The following is an 18,232-nucleotide window of genomic DNA, read 5'->3' as shown; positions in this document are numbered from 1 at the left end:
TTTCTACCATTTAGTGCCACGTTTTTCTTATAAAATGACTTGTGAATGTTGAATCTCTTAAGTACGGAAAGACCTCATTGTAAGTCGTTTCCTCTATTTAAAGGTTCAAATGAACCAACGTTTCCAAGTTAACAGGGGAAAAAAAGGCATAAACGCAACATGTTGGCAGCGTTCGAGTCTTTTTTGGCATTGTAGGCAGAGATTACAAAATGTCAGCCGTGAACGAGGTCGTAAGAACTGCTAAAAAGTGATTTTACCCTTAAATAAACAATAAATTTAAAAAAAATGTCATTTAACCTATTATCGATTCACGTCTTCCTTAGGGGGGGGAAGAGAAAATCACTATTGGGGAAAAATGGAAGCGATTCGACGCATCGAATAAGATGAGTCATTTTGATGTGCATAAAGCATTAAAGTTAATGCTTTCTACAGTTTCAACAATAGTGACCAATGCAAATAACAAAGCGTTCACATACAAAAATTATTAATGCAGAAGTGTCAAGAATATCATTTTCAAGGAATGAAGTGATGGAAATAAAAAAAGTGTGCTGTGGATTGACGATATGAATCAAAACATTTCTGTATCTCAAGCAGTAATCATGAGCTTTAACACAGATGTAAAATACGTTGGTGTGAATCTGTGATGATCCTGATTGGGAACACAGCTTTTCCATTCATAGAATTGTAACCAATGCTTTGAAACCATATTATAACATGTGCAAGGAAAGGAGAGGAGGACCCCCCCCAAAAAAGGACATCTTTGTTGTAGTTCTTAACCAGGAAGGACAAGACACCTGTCAATTCAGATTATCGTCAACAAGGCCCATGTCATTAAGGCTTCTCTATTATGCCATTATACAGCATTTTACTGTAATTTTTCACTTGTCTTATGTTATTTATGAACATTTATATAAGATGTTAATCAAAAATAAACAGTAATTCTCAATTTATGAACGGTTCACTTACAGTGGGCCTGGGAACCTAGCCGTGAAATGAGGTCTTCCTGTATTGCGAATTCTGTCATGAGCAGAGAAATAAACACTAATAAAACGAATGGCCTTCTCGGTATTTTGATAAATTGTTAAAAATATCATCGCAGATTATGTTATCCACATTTGAAATAAAGCAGCTCGACCATAGCACATCAATACATACAGTTACGCGAGTTCTTGATGAACTAGTTTATACACCGCTTATTGAAAATGTTAATGAATTGAGTAAAAGAAAGGATTTAGATAACAGAAGGCCAGGAATTTGTTTAGCAGCAAAAATGCTAGTAAAAAATTGTAAAGACTTGGTAGTATAAGCTTCTTAGATGTCTATAGGGATTCCAGTTGATCAATACGATCAGTCACTAATTCCTGATATGAAATCAGATACCGTACTATGTCCTCTACTAGGGTCACATTGTTGCTTCAGATAACGGACAATGTTGCTCCAAAAATGAACTACCCCTGGTATTATCAGCTGTCATTCCCTTAGTAAATATCTCCTATATTAAAATCCTCAATAATAAGTTACTTTTCCCTATCTCTTCAAATCAGAAGAGAGTCAAGTCCATTTTTGATCATTTAAAATGCATTGCTGAGACCGATCGGAAATTTCGCGCAATTTCAATAAGTAAGGGTAGTTAATCATAGTGGGGAATTACTTAACAGTCGTTAGTATTGTATGGTAATGGAAAATATAGAGATCTATCCAGGTATCACTGATTGAAACGCTATTAACGATAGAACAGTGTATAACATGGTTTCAGTATTGGAAAGTCGGTTATGACAATTTGCTTATGTAGTCACAAGGGAAAGAGATCAAGGTAAAGGCTCAGATGTGATTAATCTGGATTTTGGCGGAGAGCGTTTCACCGAAGAAGCTGATTAAAAAATGGATCAGATATGTACAGATGATCACTTAGCGGTAGGCAGATATTAGTTAACAGCTAGACAACGGGAAGTAATGTTTAGACGAGTTGAGTCTTCGAAAAGCTGAACAGAAGTAAAGTATTCGAGGGTGAGGTGCTCGAGCTTTTGTTAGTATATTTATACACGTAGTTTCAAATATGAAGAGTGAGATCTCCATTGGTGTGAAAGTCTGTTCTTCGGCTTAATTTTTACAGGATGATATGGTAAGAGTGGACAGAGAAAGAAAGGAGCTTAATATTTAATGCGGTCATATGTATTTTGTAAGGAATATAGTTGATAAGCAGAAATCAAATACTCAGCCTTTAAGAAAAGTTGACGAATATAAAGAATTAACATCTCGATTGACAGGAAATTAAATGTACGACTCATATTGGTAAGGCAGCGAGTAGTTCAGTGTAATTAAAAGAAGCTTCACTTACGTATCAGGTGTTTCGGTGAAATTGTATTATGGCTTAACTTTATTCAACATTTTGGAAGTTTTTTCACTTGGCTTACATTATGGGATACTAAGGCAAGTGATGAGAACTTATTCCATCTTTGCCACGAATTGCCTCAGTCCTGAAGATACTTCTGACGAAAACTTTGTTTGCTTACACTTGGATAAAGGATCAAACTAAATATATAATTTATTCAACATGCGTTTTAATTGATGTCAAAAGGCATTTCAGAGGTCATCATTAAGAGTGTGGAGGGATTGCATAACATTTATGAGAATCATGAGTGAGTTGTAATTGGATAAATTGATATAAACATGTGATTTAACTGAAAGGTCACTGGTTAGGATAGAAAATATGAGGAATGTGGCCTACAGAAGTAGAGTATGGAGGCAGTGAATCTATATAGTTTTTTTAAATAAAAATTTAGATTTGATCTGGCGGAGAGATTAAAATTTATAATAATTATCCTTACGTGACGCTCAACATTTCGGTATTGTGCATTTATACACAAATGTGCGTGTATCCCTTGATTCTAATTTGTTTATCTTCCTCTTTCCTTGCATTGAGTTAGTCGATCAGACTGCTGTGAATTTGGTCTTCCGGATACCTTTTTAAATATGTAACATACCTATATTTCTGTATAAATATACACGTAACTATTAACAGCCTAACCACCGCAATATTTAGTAGTAGCCATGTTTAAGATATAAATATGAATTTCGGGTAATTCGTGTGGTTTATTCTGTTGCCGCCCTAGTCAGACTTACGTTGAAGGTCTGATGAGACTAGTAATGTCTTTAGAAGATCGAATATTATTTTGATAATAAAGATTAACTGTTCCACCATTTTTAACAAAGAAAATTAACTTACAGATCATTAACTACAAACGGCCACTGAAAAAAATAATCTGAAAACAGGACAAGCTTAGCTTCTTCAAAAGAAACTTATCTAGCTAGTTTGTTTTCGTTAACATTGAGAAAACATTTCTTAAAATCACGGCGAATATAAGCTGCGATTAACTTTAAAACCCTCCGAAATTGTGAACCCAGCGATTAAAAAGTGGCTGTCATAATAGGTTGCAAGGAAAATCTTAAGGATAGGGTAACAAACTCGCTTTCATCCAAATCAAATTGAGCAACTCATTCCCACCAGATGATTTCACTCGAAATTATCCAAAGTTTACATGGATATAAAGAAAAATAAATCTACACATTAGTATGAGTTAATTGTTGTGAATAAGCGGTTCAAACTTATTTGACAAGAAATATTTTTTCGCCAGACAACCAAGACTTGAAACATTTAATAAACTATTCGATTGTGACAACAGTATTCAGTGCTTCGGATCAATTGACCAAAAAAAAAGTTTAAAGCCAGTGCCCCGATGTGTTTAACGTGTTGCGGTATGAGCAATGTTAACGTACTAAACATGATAATATTGAAATTGAACTACAGAAACTATATACTTATAAACAGGAAAAACAATGCATTTCGAATCCACCAAAACATTCCAAATATTGTTAGCCCAACTGACCGAGCGGATATCTTACCTACTCTCCACCAAACTGACTGGGTGTAAATCCGTCAATGGCACTAGTATTTGAGTCTTCAGACAATAAAAGATTTGTCGCCTGGTTTCAGACTACTACCTTTGGTTTAGACGCTTGAAGTGGATTAATTAAGTATGTTTAAAGCAAGTTTTCCAGATTATCTCGCCCTTAGTCCACTAACTATAATAACGTAACTTATTCTTTTACACGAATCTCACTCACGTAGCGCTGTAAACTTAAGTACCACTTATAAACAGCAACTATCAAGCTCCGGATAATTTTATTCTTACTACTCTTAGTATCTGGGCTCATTTTTGGTACTTAGTACCTTTTGCAGCACAGAATTAGAGAAAAAAACCGTATCAAGGAATTATGCTCACGCAATATTACAATATATTTCTGGAAGTAAGTACAAAAATCTACACTGTTCCAAAGAAAATCTTAAGGTTTAACTCTTTTCTTTTCAAGCATACAATTACTTCGAACTTACCACTTTTTTGCAATCTAGCATCTTCATGTATAAACGAAATGTACTGGATATCAAACAGAATATAAGAGAAAAGATTTACTGCTTCATTACGGTGTAAAACTAATTTAAGGAAATGTGGCATACTCTGCTTAAGACATCGAATCTTTACTTTCACTGTAAAAAATTTAACGAATTTACAAACACTGTACAGGTTAAAGATATTTATTCGGCCCACAACTCATGGCCATTGAATATCAAAACCGGGAGGTATATATATTCCTACACCTTGGTTTTAAAAGAAAAAAATTCACTAACTGTATACGAGTTAACTGCACCTCAGTTGCTTTGGAAATCTTAATAGCTATCTTACTATTTTGTTGTCTCCTATTTTACATTATGGTGTTTCGCCTCATCTTTTATCTTTGCTATATTTCAAGCAAAATAGGGATCTCAGAGGTCATACTTGATAATTAAAGCAATTTTATAATACTTAGTGTTTTTATCATTGTTTTCCATATTTTTTGTAAATGTCTCTCACACACATTGTGAACAAATAGATTTGCTCGAGTTATTTCTGAATACCAATGAGAGACCTTATATTTACCGTCCGATACGAATGTGCGACTGGTTGGGTCATCTCATGCAAATGAGATATGTTCGTGTTGTTAGTCAAGTAACATCAGTGGATACGAAATTGGCCACCCAGTCCCAGTTGTTTAGTTTAAAAATTTAAGTACTTGGACATTTCGAAGTACTATTGTTCTCCAATGGTTACTCCGGAAACTCTTATATCGAAGTCAGTAGTTTCTAGACAGTTTGAGCTTGAAGAGATGTCACCTAAATGTGATATCTTATTGACTGATGTAGTTTACCTTAACGAGTTCAGCAAGAGTTGAAACTGCGATATTTTAAAAAATACTTTAATTTATCCTCGATGAGATAAAAATAATGGCAAAATTCTGAAGAAGTCACACAATATAATGCACAAAGGTTAAAGTATATTGAAAAATTAAGTCACGACTCAAGTTTTTTTTTATTGCATAGCCCATCTTCCCTACTACATAATTCCTATAAGCATTATGGGTAATGCAAATATAGATCGCCAAAAAACCCAAGCTATCGTATTTTTTCAATCCCTGATCATGTCGCAATCTTATTAAATGCTTTGATAACTGGTGTTCACCGTTTTTAATCTTCAGCTATTAATCTGAAGTCGAAAAAATATAGCAGTTATATTCGAATATCACCCTTGTATAGTGTCATGTTTGTGACGATTTGTACAAACTAATTTAAAACAGAAGACCTGCATTTTCTGCATTGAGAGTTTCGCTTTAATTTTCGAATACTTTGTTTTATATAATATACCATTTATCTAGGCGAATCTTGGATATGAACTTTTTGTCCCAATTTTTTTTCTTTTACGTTACTTTAACTCAAATGTTTTTGGCTTCCTGATGATAGGATTTTCGTCCGCTCCCCTCTTAATGACACATTTCGCTGTTTTCTTGAATACTTCCCGGTTAGTAGTTTGAATGTTCCGCTAATAAACACAGTTGTCATATTTAATATTCTATTCAGCATTAACTAGTACTAAAACGAGTCGTTATAGCAATCATCCATTCATCTGTAAACATTCGAAATTTCTTCCTTATCCTAATGACCCACAAGTAAAAAAAAGGTATGAGTGTTATAGCGTGACTTGGTGAATTCGATATTACGTTGGAGTCACATTAGCGTATAACTCATTTTATGATGGGTTAAACTGTAGTTTGTGAAACTTGATTTTAACTTTATCAAGAGCCACAGCTCAGACCAGATACTGTCGAAAATCCTAGATTGCTTGTAATACAAGCATCGTTGGGGCCCAATATTTGCTCTGCAGCAAATCCTGTTTTAGTCGTTTATTATTAATCTGGCACACTGATTTGACAGGCGAATTCAGAAGAACAGCTTTCGAAATCCGAAACAAATAAAAATAATGTAAAAAAAAAAGCTGCTCAAATAGTAATATTTGACCAGAAATGTTTGGATATTGATGTATAAGTTTAACAGTGGCCGCAGTGAATAAATCAAAGCGCCTAGTCATGAGGTCGAATTCTAGATGATTCGAGGAACGCCATCATAGTACCCATGTGAAAAAGGGAAATAAAACTGATAATCACAAAAGGAATTTACAGCTACTGACTGGCAAGATTTATGCATGCTATGCAAGTTTGAAAAAATGTGGGAGAAAGAAACTAGCTTGATTTTAGGCTAAATAAGAGTTGTTAGGAATCAGACTTTCACCTTTAATACAGGCGAAAAATATTGAAATGATAGGAATATTACAAGCATTCGTATTTAAGTTCTGCAGATATAGAAAAATATGAGAGTATGTCAAGAGAAAAGCTCTTCAAAACGGTACAATGTTATGGCATAAACAGAACTTTCTTACAGAGCAATACATGTTCTATATTTAAGTCAAATCAGAATTGAATATTCGAGAAGATTGTTCCATATGAACGTCAATTTCTATCACGAAGGATAGAAATATGAATAAAAGTGAATTTATGCCAGATATCAAAATTAGAGCTGATTTTAGCTCTTTGTGAAAATCTTACTCTTGAATCAATTTGCTACCAGCCTGCTGGATTCTTTAACTAAACTGAATAATTTTTGTAACAAATTTTGTGTGAAAATCATTGAAATAGTTCTCTTTAGCAATTTGTTTTTAGCAAAGATGGAAAATTAGATATGGAAACATAACATAATAAAAAAAGTTGATATGGTGAGGAGTCAGTTCGAATGGTTATGTGGAATAAGAAGAATCAGAAATAAAACAGTTCATCTAAGACCAGACCATAGTCATGAGAAAAATTAGGAGAGTGAACAGATAGAATCATTTGTAGAATCACGATTAAAAATGAAGATATTAGGAAGGAACTTGACATTTGTTTGCATTCTGGAATGTCAGCAAGGCTAATCTAAGATAGGATTAGGCACTTGAACGAAATTGGAAAGGAAAGGTTCGCAAAAAAAGGTGATATACGAGGATGTCGAGACAAAGAACCACGGTAAAACTAAATATTAGTAATAATAGGATGTAAATCTGTCCTGTAATATTATCCTTCAGGCACTTAAAGAATTTGATAAATTTAATTGAATCATTGATATAAATCACCATGTCAATTACTACTGAAGCATCTTAACTTAGGCGAAGACTATTAATGTTAAATCAACGGATCCTATCAGTAGGCGAGTAGTCATGATTTTAAAGTTTTAACAATATATCGAGTAAGAAATTAGTAAAAAGTAATTCTTTTCTTTTATAGTATCAAATGAAATTCTGCTAGTCTGAATTCAAGTGATCTTGCCATGACTCTTGAAAGTATTGTTCTGTCCCGAAAACTTAGCATTTACAATTGCCTCCACTGCCTCAGAAGAACAGAAAACTATACCATGCTGTACCGCCTTATTAGCAGGAGCGTTATTGTAAACATACCTTCAAAAAAAGTTTCTCATTAGTTTTAACAAGGCTTTCACTGCGGCTTTTACGTCTGAAGTGATCAGTCAGTACAAACGGGGATTTTTGGTGTGAGCGATCTGTATGTTGTCACTTAATATCGAACCATAGCTCTACGTTTTATATTTTGAAATGTAGCTGAAAGATTTCCCTCTTTACAATAGACCTGTTCTTTGAGGAAGTGATACGCATTTTTATTTTAATACAGTAATTTTGGGAAATTAATAGTCAGGTCTGTAAAACAGATTGAGCTATGTTAGTGTAACAAATCTCATGTATGCTTCAGTATAATAGTAGTGGTTAGAAATTTGCTTTTAGTATAATATTAAAGAAGCTTGCTAGTATCGGGTGCAGTTTTTCAAAGTTCCATAAGGGAATTAAAAAAAAATCAATGATTTTGTGTGGGTTAATTTCAGGTAAGCAGGTTGAGAATAAATGAGCGCGGATTTTTCACAAAGTTAAGATTTAAGTCTTAATACTCCTTCCAAAGATCCACTTGAATCATTTAAAGCGATTCAGAAAACGCGCTACGTAATATCGACTTTCGTGTCAGGGACAAGGTAAAAAATGCTGACCTGCACGCGAAGTTGGCCACGAGAACCAGACATCTGATGTTTCTTAGTTCGCCGAGGCTGGCACAAGCCTCCCTACCCCGAGGTGCTTTACCTACCCAACAGGTTCGGTTCCCGTCGGGTCATCACTGTTTCGTAGGCTTCGTTTAGATGTATTCAGATGTAATGGGCTGCTGTACTCCTCATTCAGGCGTGGTGACAAAACAGGTGAAAAGAGCACGCAGCAAGTTAAATATATAAACTATTCACTAATATCGCTATTGAGGCAATATCAAGATCGATTACAAAAAAAGGGGACGAAGACACATCTTGAATAAAAAAATAAGTTATCGCAAATATTCGTTTATTGTAGCAGTACTTTGAAAATATATTCGAAGTACTGCTTTCAAATTGCCTCTTTCCGTGTATAATAAAACAGTGGCATATTAAAAATGTGTTCTCCTGCTTAAAGAATGAAACAGCTGTCCCCGTAACCTTGAACCTATTATGTGGGAAATATATACAATAGAAATCGCACGTTTTATTTCTTGCTTTGATGAGAAAAGGGATCGTCGCTGAATGCGTCTCCGACCAACCTAGATTCCTTACGCAGTAGACTTCATTTGGGACTTCATTAAAAAAAAAGTATTCGACGAATTACGCACAGTAAATACGGTGCTCATATCGTGTTTCATAAGTGCTTGTCTTTTCTCAACTTCTCTAGAGTCGACCTGGTAACTTAATACATGTTAATCATATCCACTTGCTGGCCTAGCTGACAGGTGTAAGTATTATATAGCTATAGATCTGTTCTCTGTAGATGTCACCTCTGTACGAAACTCGGTAACTAAACTTATTAGCATCTCACTATGTCCTTATAGTTCTACTTGGACCCGAAAGCAACCCAGATCTTTCCACTCGAAGGACATCACCACTAACAACTAAGCTACTTGAGACTGCATTTCTCAAGTTGTTCATGTATAAGAAAGCAGACAAGAAATTATGAATGTCTGGGGCAAGTTTCTTGCATTCAGAGCTTATTAGTGACCGCGATGAAAGTTTAGATACTAGAAAATTTTAATCAGTTCCCTATTCCTGTAAGTACTTAATTGTATTAACAAACAAAGCATTTCATTTTTTTTCCCAGGGGGCGAAAAGCTCAAGGTACTCATTGCAGATTTAAAAAAAGGTTAAGTCAAACTTGAGTTTTGCACTTCATCCTCCCATGAATCATGTAAATATACACAAATTACCTTTCTTTCCAACAAAGCATCTTGCATTGAAATTTTTTCCGTAGAGACCCCTTTTCCTTGTGAACCAGTATTTGGGCTAAGCACATGCTAAATACATACGACCTACTTAAAAATCTTCGGTAAGCACAATTTCCCTGTATTTTTTTTTAACAATAGAGCTTGACAATAACTCCTTCAGGAGTATGTAAAATGTTCAAGACAATGACAAGTCTGATTTCGATCTGAAGTGAGGAAAAAGTAAATATCAGTTATAATTATTTAACACTTGTTTTCCCTCATAAGAACATAATTGGCAAATAGTTCTCTACAGAACCAAGATATTTCAATTTATTCGTTGACTCGCATTTTTCTTAAGCGTTTACAGTGCGTTAGATGATTATATTCCAGTTTACAAAATACCGAATTTTATTCGGATATCTTTTACAATTCTGAAGATTTATTCACAGTGAACTAGAACTATGTGGTCGTAAAATGAATTCGTGGCTGTCATTAGTAATTTGTAATTACCCCCAATTGACATTTATTAACAGTTGTGTCATTCATTACATAACAAATGAAAAACTTTCGGAAAGAATAGTCGAAGTTCTACTTAATTTGAAGGTCATTTTAGTGAGGGGAAAAAACTAGACATCACCACCATTAATAATAATACTCGTATGAGGGTTCTCCCCGCCCCTTTTTTGGGTTGGGGATTGAGCCTTCATAATCAGGGCTTAAGTGTATGTATTTGTGTGTATATATAATGCCGGCTTGCCTATTCTCAGGTACGAAAATCCCGAGTTGTTGGGTGAAAAAACCTCTACCTCCGTATGAGACCGGCTAACTTACCTTTAGTCGAAAGAGACCAGATAAATGTTCCTCACGTCATAGACGGGAATCGAACTTAGGTCTTTCCCACCAAAAGAGCGTCTATACCTACTGAGCTAACCACCCCATTAAAATCCATTGATATTACAATCTGGCTGTCGAATTGTAATACACTGACAAAGAAACTATTTGAAAAGGTCGAGGCTATATCGGTTGATTTAATGATTATCAAGTCTTTAAAAGCGGGTCATGTTATTGTTTTTTATACTATAAGAAGTTTTCTGTGTATAACTATCATTTTAATACAAAAACATTGAAAAATAGACTACAGGTTTTATGTTTCTTTCCCTAATAATCAGCGATGTCAACTAGTAACTTCAACATTTCTTAAGTCTAGTGATGGAAATAGGTTTCATCAATAGCGTTTATAGTGAGTAAAAATGTACTGTCTCCTTTCTCGTCAACTCAAACACTGTTTACGTTACATCAGCAATATAGCGTAATCACCAAGATATGAGAAGATAGCATGGTTAGAATTAAGGACAAAAGCAGCCAAAGCTATCAGGCCAGTGTGTCCTTTAACCGTTCGTGTGTGTTCTTCTGGCTAGTTGCCCGTCTTGTGAGAAGAAACCCCTACTCTGACTACCTAACTTATAAAAACTTAAAAGACGACAAAATAGGAAATATTGGACTACGAGAATGGTATTTGACCACTCCAGACTTGGGGGGGGGGGAGGAATTCAGTCACAAAAGTAAATGAGAATACAGAATTTCAATAACTAAGGGCATTTTAGTTTTCCCTACTTTTGTATTATCTAGCCCTCAAATATTAACGTTCTATTCAAATTAACAAAAATAATTACTTGTTTCTTATTGTGGCAATAAGTTTATTGCTGCCATTGAAAATATTTTGACCGTCATTTAGTACCGGATGTGAATTGTTGTACGGTACATAACTGTCGTCTTGTTCGAAATTAGTACCATGGCACAGTCTCTTTGGTTGAAAGGAGACTACCTCCTTGGCGTATTCAGTCTGCGGAATAGTGTTCCGTTTCTTCCGGATTGTGCCGTGACTGCGTTACCAATAACGTGACGTCATGCGTTTGGCTTCCCTTTGCTGAACATCTGAAGTAGTGGCTCAGTAGGTTTAGTGTCCTCACTTTGGCCTCAGGCAAAAGCTCTCCCCCGTTGAGCGCAATATACCTGTTCCGGTAAAGTTAAGCTGGACGCAGTAATAGCAGTGAACTGTCGGATTATGTTGTTTTTATCACCAATTCTTTTTTGCCATTAAACTTGTAAAAATACTCATACACAGTTTAAGCTGTAATAAAATAACATATATAAGAACCTTTTGAATTTTATTAAATATTTTTGCCAATTTTCTGAGAATTGTTTTCTAAAACGAAATTAGTTGGTCATGAAAAGTATCGGATTTTGGTTATCATTCTATTTCAATAGCTTTACAATCCCTTTCTAGATTCAATTTACGCAACCACACTCCACTTTCGAAAAATGGAACTTGCCGACATAGAATTGCTACAGTATCAAGAAGATAGTTTTGTTCTTTTAAAGCTTTTTGTGGTGTCTTATGAGAACCTACAGCTCGAAATATATGTCAAGTGAACCCTTAATAAAGCCCCGCTTATTAATAAAAGGCCTGCATAAGGATTCCGTTCCTGAGTTGAGATTCTTACTTGATGCAATACCGTCGTAATCGAATTCCGCAATTATAGAATATGGTGTTAAATCAACACCGGCCACGTACTTAACTCACGTAGGTAGAAACCGCAAGTCATTTGCTCATTCATTAACTGTTTTCCTTTTACAAATGCTTCCCATTGTTATTAATTATGTTGTCTGGCATGGAAAGTGACATGTGAAGTGTCAGAAAGATAACTGAAATAATTCTATCCTTTGGAGTTATAGGACATCGTATTCTGCTTTCATACTCAACTTGAGCAAAATTGAAGCCTTTAATTAGCATGGAGGTAGATTTTCTTTTTCCTCCGATACCCACCATGCTATAAATTTAATATTCACAACTTTTCTCCAAATTTTTTTTTTTTATATTTCTTTTGATATAAACTTCACTTGATCTGTCAGTCACCTTGGTTTCAACATTGAAATATTCCAACGGATTATCCATGAATGGTTTGTCATAGTGAATGTTTAAAATTTACTTTCTTCAATAAACAAGAATTGATCTAATACTGAGTAGTCCAAATCATCTGCCATATTTAAAAAAAATCTGATCTTTGAAATAATCACACTAAGAATGAGTACCCTCTTCGATAAACGCATAATTAAGCTTGCCTTGTTGACGATCTTTTTTTTCGAATATCATTGTGGGGTCTAAAAACATGCTGTAGTCACGGATGTTTTACGAATACTTTTGGATGGTAGATCATTTCTGTTGTCCAGTAACACCAGATACTTATTGGTGTTACCTCTTATCAGACTTGGAAAAGTGATCGCTTAGGACTGGAATCTGACTAATCTTTATTCTATTCACTGTATACTCACCTTTCCTGGGCTGATTCATATATTTATTTTATTTTATTATTTTTTAAATAATTATTTGAATAATTGTTTCAGGTGCTTGATTGTTCTCTTAGTGACGCGAACGATTTCGGGTAATGTTAAGAATAGGTTTGACGTTATTTGACAAGTAGACGAGTTAACGAATGACAGTGATAATGTACTGCGTATAGCATCGTTTCCATTTCACTATGCATATAACAGTAAACAATTTCGCTAATATGAAGTTTAATGACATACGGGAATACCAAATGTAGTACAATTTACATTTTAACTCTTCCATTTAATTTTGGTCCAAGTTAAGTTGTTTGATGTGTCACTAATAAAGAACACCACTGTACTGCAAATAGCATTTGTAATGCGATTCTTAAAATTTCTCAGCCTACAAGTACTGAAAATGAAAAAAAGCTTTAAAATTAAATATTGAAATGTGAATATTGGCTTTGTAAGAAGTTGCTATAAAAAAATGAAGAGGAAAATAGCTCATTCTGTTCGGAGTTGAACTATGGATATTTGCTGATTTCCACCCGTGTTTTAAATTTCCAATTAAGCTTAACAGATTCCTCCGTAAAATGGAAAAAAAAAATTATCGATGCACCTTGTATTGAAAAATCAAGTTTTTTTTTTTTTTTTTTCCAAATACCATTACAACTGAAGCATTTCTTTTCGGGATGACTTAAACTGAAGCATTTTGGATCTCGTAAGAACAAAGATGGGAACATTTCATAAAGTATCACTTTGAAATTGAACTTCCTACCTTTTAACAGTTTTGACCTGAAGAGAAATTAAGTTCGCAAAATCGTTGGACAGATATGCAAGGTACATAAGGAATATCCTGCTGTCAGGAAATTAACTAATTGAAAGGTTAACTATCCGAGGGTGGGATGAATATTTAGGACGATTGTCTTACTAAATAACAGCATTACTACACTGCGGCAGGATCTTGAAGAAACCAAAAATAGAATTCCAGGATATACTACAACCCAGGCATGCCGGTTCACGCTGCAGTACGCGTTAGACCTGAACGATACGTCACGAAAATTGGCTCCATTGCGCCTTCATACTTAAGGGTTATGATTCTTTCAATGACTTGTTGATAATAGATCCTTCCCTCTACCCTAGCAAAAAGTCATTCCGATCTCTACAATTTATTCAAGAATATTTATAGTGGCAATTAAAAGATGATTCTAGCCGTATTTCATGCATAATGGGACTAAATTAAACAAATTGAGAAAACATTTACGTTCATTTAAATATATATAAAGAGCCAATAGGCTTCATTTCGGCGATATAAACATTTAAATTAAGGGGATATTAAATCCCACATATCGTACAAGTAGTCCTAGTACATACTAGTACTACTTGTATTAGCTCACGCTAGTAATAGCCGATATTTTTATACTTGACTATATTCGGCATGAAACTCTCAGATAAGAATGTTTGATTTTCTTATTCGGTTTTAAAACCATGTGGGATTTAATATCCCCTTAATTTAAATAACATTTACGTTCATTTTCAAGAGCACTTTAAAAATTAACAAGCTATTCTTATTTTAGATGTAATGAATATTTCAAAATGTGCTAAGTTTTCTCGTCGTGGTGTATTTTATGTTTTAAAAGTAATCCTATTTTCGTAGTAATTCAGTTCAGTATCTCGTGCATATTACATGCATTTGTAATATGCACGAGACAGTTTCAAATTTAAGTGATTCCACATCATATGATCGCTTTCTTTTGAGTAAATGTGAAAGCATTTTATTTCCTTGAATTCCTATTCAAATCATTACTTGATTCAGTTTTTCTAGAAACTTGCTGGGGAAATGAAACATTCCTCGATAATTTGGAGGATTGTGGCAATGTTTCTTTCAACACACAAAACAAAACAAAAACAAACAAAAAAAAAACAGAAAAGGCACATTTCTTCATTCAGTAATCGATTCTACATTTTCAAAACTTACTTTCTGGGACATTTGTAAAATCCTTGCTTTTTACTTGAGTATAGTCCTATTTATGGTACCCTATGTGGTATTATCAGCGGTAGCTAACAGATCTCTAAGCGTTTGATTTGGGGGGGTGGGGAATTCCGTATATCTCACTGATCTCAGAGCTGAAATGAAACTCGATCCCAATCTTCACGTTACCTTTCTAATCCCCCCCCCCATATGTAAAACGATTCATTAAATTGTAGTTATTTCTTTGTTATCTCCTTAATTGGATGAAAATAAAGTTTCACTTACCAAGCATGAGGAATGGTGCAGCCAAGTTGATGCCAATGAACTCCAAGCCGCAATATATTACTAAACCAAAGGCAGCAGCAACTCCAAAAATAGACGAGATGCAGCCGATAACCCCCAGCCAAGGTTTACTTGTAACCCAATCAGCCATCATACAGGTGATAATAGAAAACACTAACATTATAACCAAGGTCAAACTTAAGAAAGGAACCACACTTTGAGTATTCTTTTCTAGTTCTTCTTTCAGCGTAGAGGATACAAACATGGACAAGGATATGTGCTCAAATTCTAAGGACGCTATCGTATCTAAGAACTCCCCTTCCCAATGGCTCGCCATATTTTCAGACCTGGTAGTACTCCAGTCTAAATAATACATGAGATTAACGGCTTTGCATTCTTGTATTGTGTCATCCTCGGTAAGTGAAACACCTCCCAACGCTCCTCCAAGAAAGTAAACTCTGTCTCCATAATCCATCAAAGGATACTTTATGGTGTAGTTCCCGTCCTCCATACTTGCAATTGGAGCTTTGAAGTCGAACACGTCATTACTAAAGCAGTTGCCATGAACTTGTATCGCACACAGGTCTCCGTACCTCCAGAATCTGTCTTCTTCGAAGATAGTGATATTTTGAATTATCATATCGAGCTCTTTAATTTCACTAAAAACCTCTGTCCTTAATACAGTCCCGCCATCCTTGGCAATAGCAATTACACGACCAAAGTGACCAGGTCGTGTTATTCGGCTCAAATCGAAATTTCTGGAAGAGTTCATTGGAAATAAGGTTTCTACAATATTTCGTTCAATTTTTGAACGTCCATTAGTAGGAGTAAACAAATATTCTGGGTCATCTTCATAACGTATCCTTTGCAATCCCGATCCAAGCAATCCTGCAAGTAACAACGGAACTATAATAAAATAACCGGGTTGTTTTGCTATAAGTTGGCCCATTTGCAAGAACAACCATGAAACAGCACGATCTACACAGTCCCACGAAAATGCCATCTTCAATCCGCTTAATGCACGTTGAAACGATACTAAGAATAACGTTCAAGTAAAATCCAACAGAACAATACAGATGCAACAACGGCCGTTGGCCTACACACATAACCTGCTTTCTTGAATCATAGTTAGCAGGTAACCGACGTCCCACTTGAATGAAGATAACTCGGCATCTAGTACGACTCTAGCTGTACTTCTGACGTAATCGAAGCAGAGGTGTAACCTGTGATGCGTTAGCCAATGGATTTGGTCGAGTGCAGTATGTAACTGTGGTGACGGATATACACGGCAGGATCCACTGTGCACAGGGTTGATGCGAGAACTCGTGCAAATATAAAGGTGGTTGTAGGAAAATTGATTTACTATAATAAAATGTATAACTGATCGTTATTGAAAGCTATACAAATAACAAAATATTGATTGATAAAATAGCTATGGCAAATATGAGAGAATTATATGAAGCAAATCTAGTTTCAGTTTTGAATTCACACAGTATCGTTCATTGACCAAGCTTCTCTCGTTAAAGAAACCAAGGCAAAGTGAAATATGAAAAGCACAGTAGATAAAAGCAAATAAGTGGCTGCATACTACTACTTTTAGTAATGGCAGTTATGCTTATGGTATAACCATAAATTATGTAATGAAATGTTTGAATAAAAGAACTAATAAAAGAAAGTACACTGCTGTAAATGTAAGCTATATGAGTTATTGGCAGGTTATAAAAAAAAAAGGTTTCATCAGCTTCAAATACATTTTAATAGCTAAGGAAGGAAATTTAACATTGTTTCCGACTGGCGGTTACTTTTCTTATTCATCACATGACATTTTTATTACGCCCGTGATATGTTGTCACCTAGTTAGCATGATGCTTTAGGGCCCGTAATCTAATTGCATGCCTAATTGTCACACCTCTGGATTTTCGCGAGGCTGGGAGGAAAAAAAAGAGAAAAAAAAGAAATGGTTTGAATTATGTCTTCTTTGATTTTCAAGACTTTTATTTAGTAAAGCAATTAGCATTTCAAGAATATGTGGTTGTTACCACATGTTACTTGCATACATGCATGAATTTTTTAATTTTATACTAGGGGGGACCTACTCCCCCCCCCCCCCGGCGCCCAACCTCCCGAGTTCCGGGCTGGTAGGCCGGTTCTCCTTGAATTCTGATGACTGGAATTTTGATGACTCGATACTCAGGGTAGTCCCTGAGTTTCAAAACGTGACATAAAAAGGCTTATCATTATACAGTATATATATATATATATATATATATATATATATATATATATAGTAGATTTAAGAAAGAAGTAAAGTCAATATTAAGCTTCTATTAGCAACCTCAAAAAAAAAAAAAAAAAAAAAAATTGGTAGAAAGAACAATGCCACTAATATCTTGTGCTTGATACCTGCAGCACATTGAAATCAAGTAGATTGAAATAACTACTTGATTGTAAACTTTAAATTCGCTGTAAAATCTTAAATAATACGCTCAATAATTTTTCAGTAGTGGAATTTTGTTACGTATATGCTTTTTTACACGAAATAATTCTACAGTGCACTTCTGCAGAATGCCGAAATACTTAAGTAAAAAAATAACTAAAAATAAAACAAGCCTTATAGTCAAGGAGCCATCTTTTGGGATAAATAAGCATTGGCTTTTACCAATAAGTAATATTGTTAAAAGGTATTACTTATTGATAACTACACTTGTTTACGAGTCCAGTATTCTTAAGAAATTCAATAAGTTTCTATACAGTAGTTTTCTTTATCTAAGTGAATTGGAGGCAAATTTCAGCAGTCATGGCAGGAAGTTTATTTTCTAACCTGCATTGTAACTTTGTGAGAAATAGCGTTCACCATTCCAAAGGACCCATTTATAAGAAAAAAACGTGTACATCCAGTAGAATCGGTTATCAATTATTGCTCTCAATAAACATACACACATGCAAAATGATGGTTTGATTTTTTCAACATACGGT

General features: G+C 34.8%; 1 protein-coding gene across 1 annotated transcript in view; it reads right to left on the bottom strand.

Annotated features, from left to right (window-relative positions):
- LOC150105448 (patched domain-containing protein 3-like) overlaps positions 1 to 16,259 on the bottom strand; it is a 67,885-nt gene extending 51,626 nt beyond the window's left edge. The window contains exon 1 of the mRNA XM_090393966.1: positions 15,260 to 16,259. Coding sequence (XP_090250092.1) covers positions 15,260 to 16,259 — 1,000 coding nt within the window. The remainder of the gene's footprint in view (positions 1 to 15,259) is intronic.
- Positions 16,260 to 18,232: the final 1,973 nt, after the last annotated feature.

This window comes from Typopeltis vanoorti, chromosome 6 (genome assembly GCF_054136105.1).
Source record: "Typopeltis vanoorti isolate ZY-2024b chromosome 6, IOZ_Tvanoo_1.0, whole genome shotgun sequence".
NCBI classification, from domain to species: domain Eukaryota; kingdom Metazoa; phylum Arthropoda; class Arachnida; order Uropygi; family Thelyphonidae; genus Typopeltis; species Typopeltis vanoorti.
Note: the sequence above shows the minus strand (reverse complement) of the source record. Positions and strands in the feature narration are given on the sequence as shown.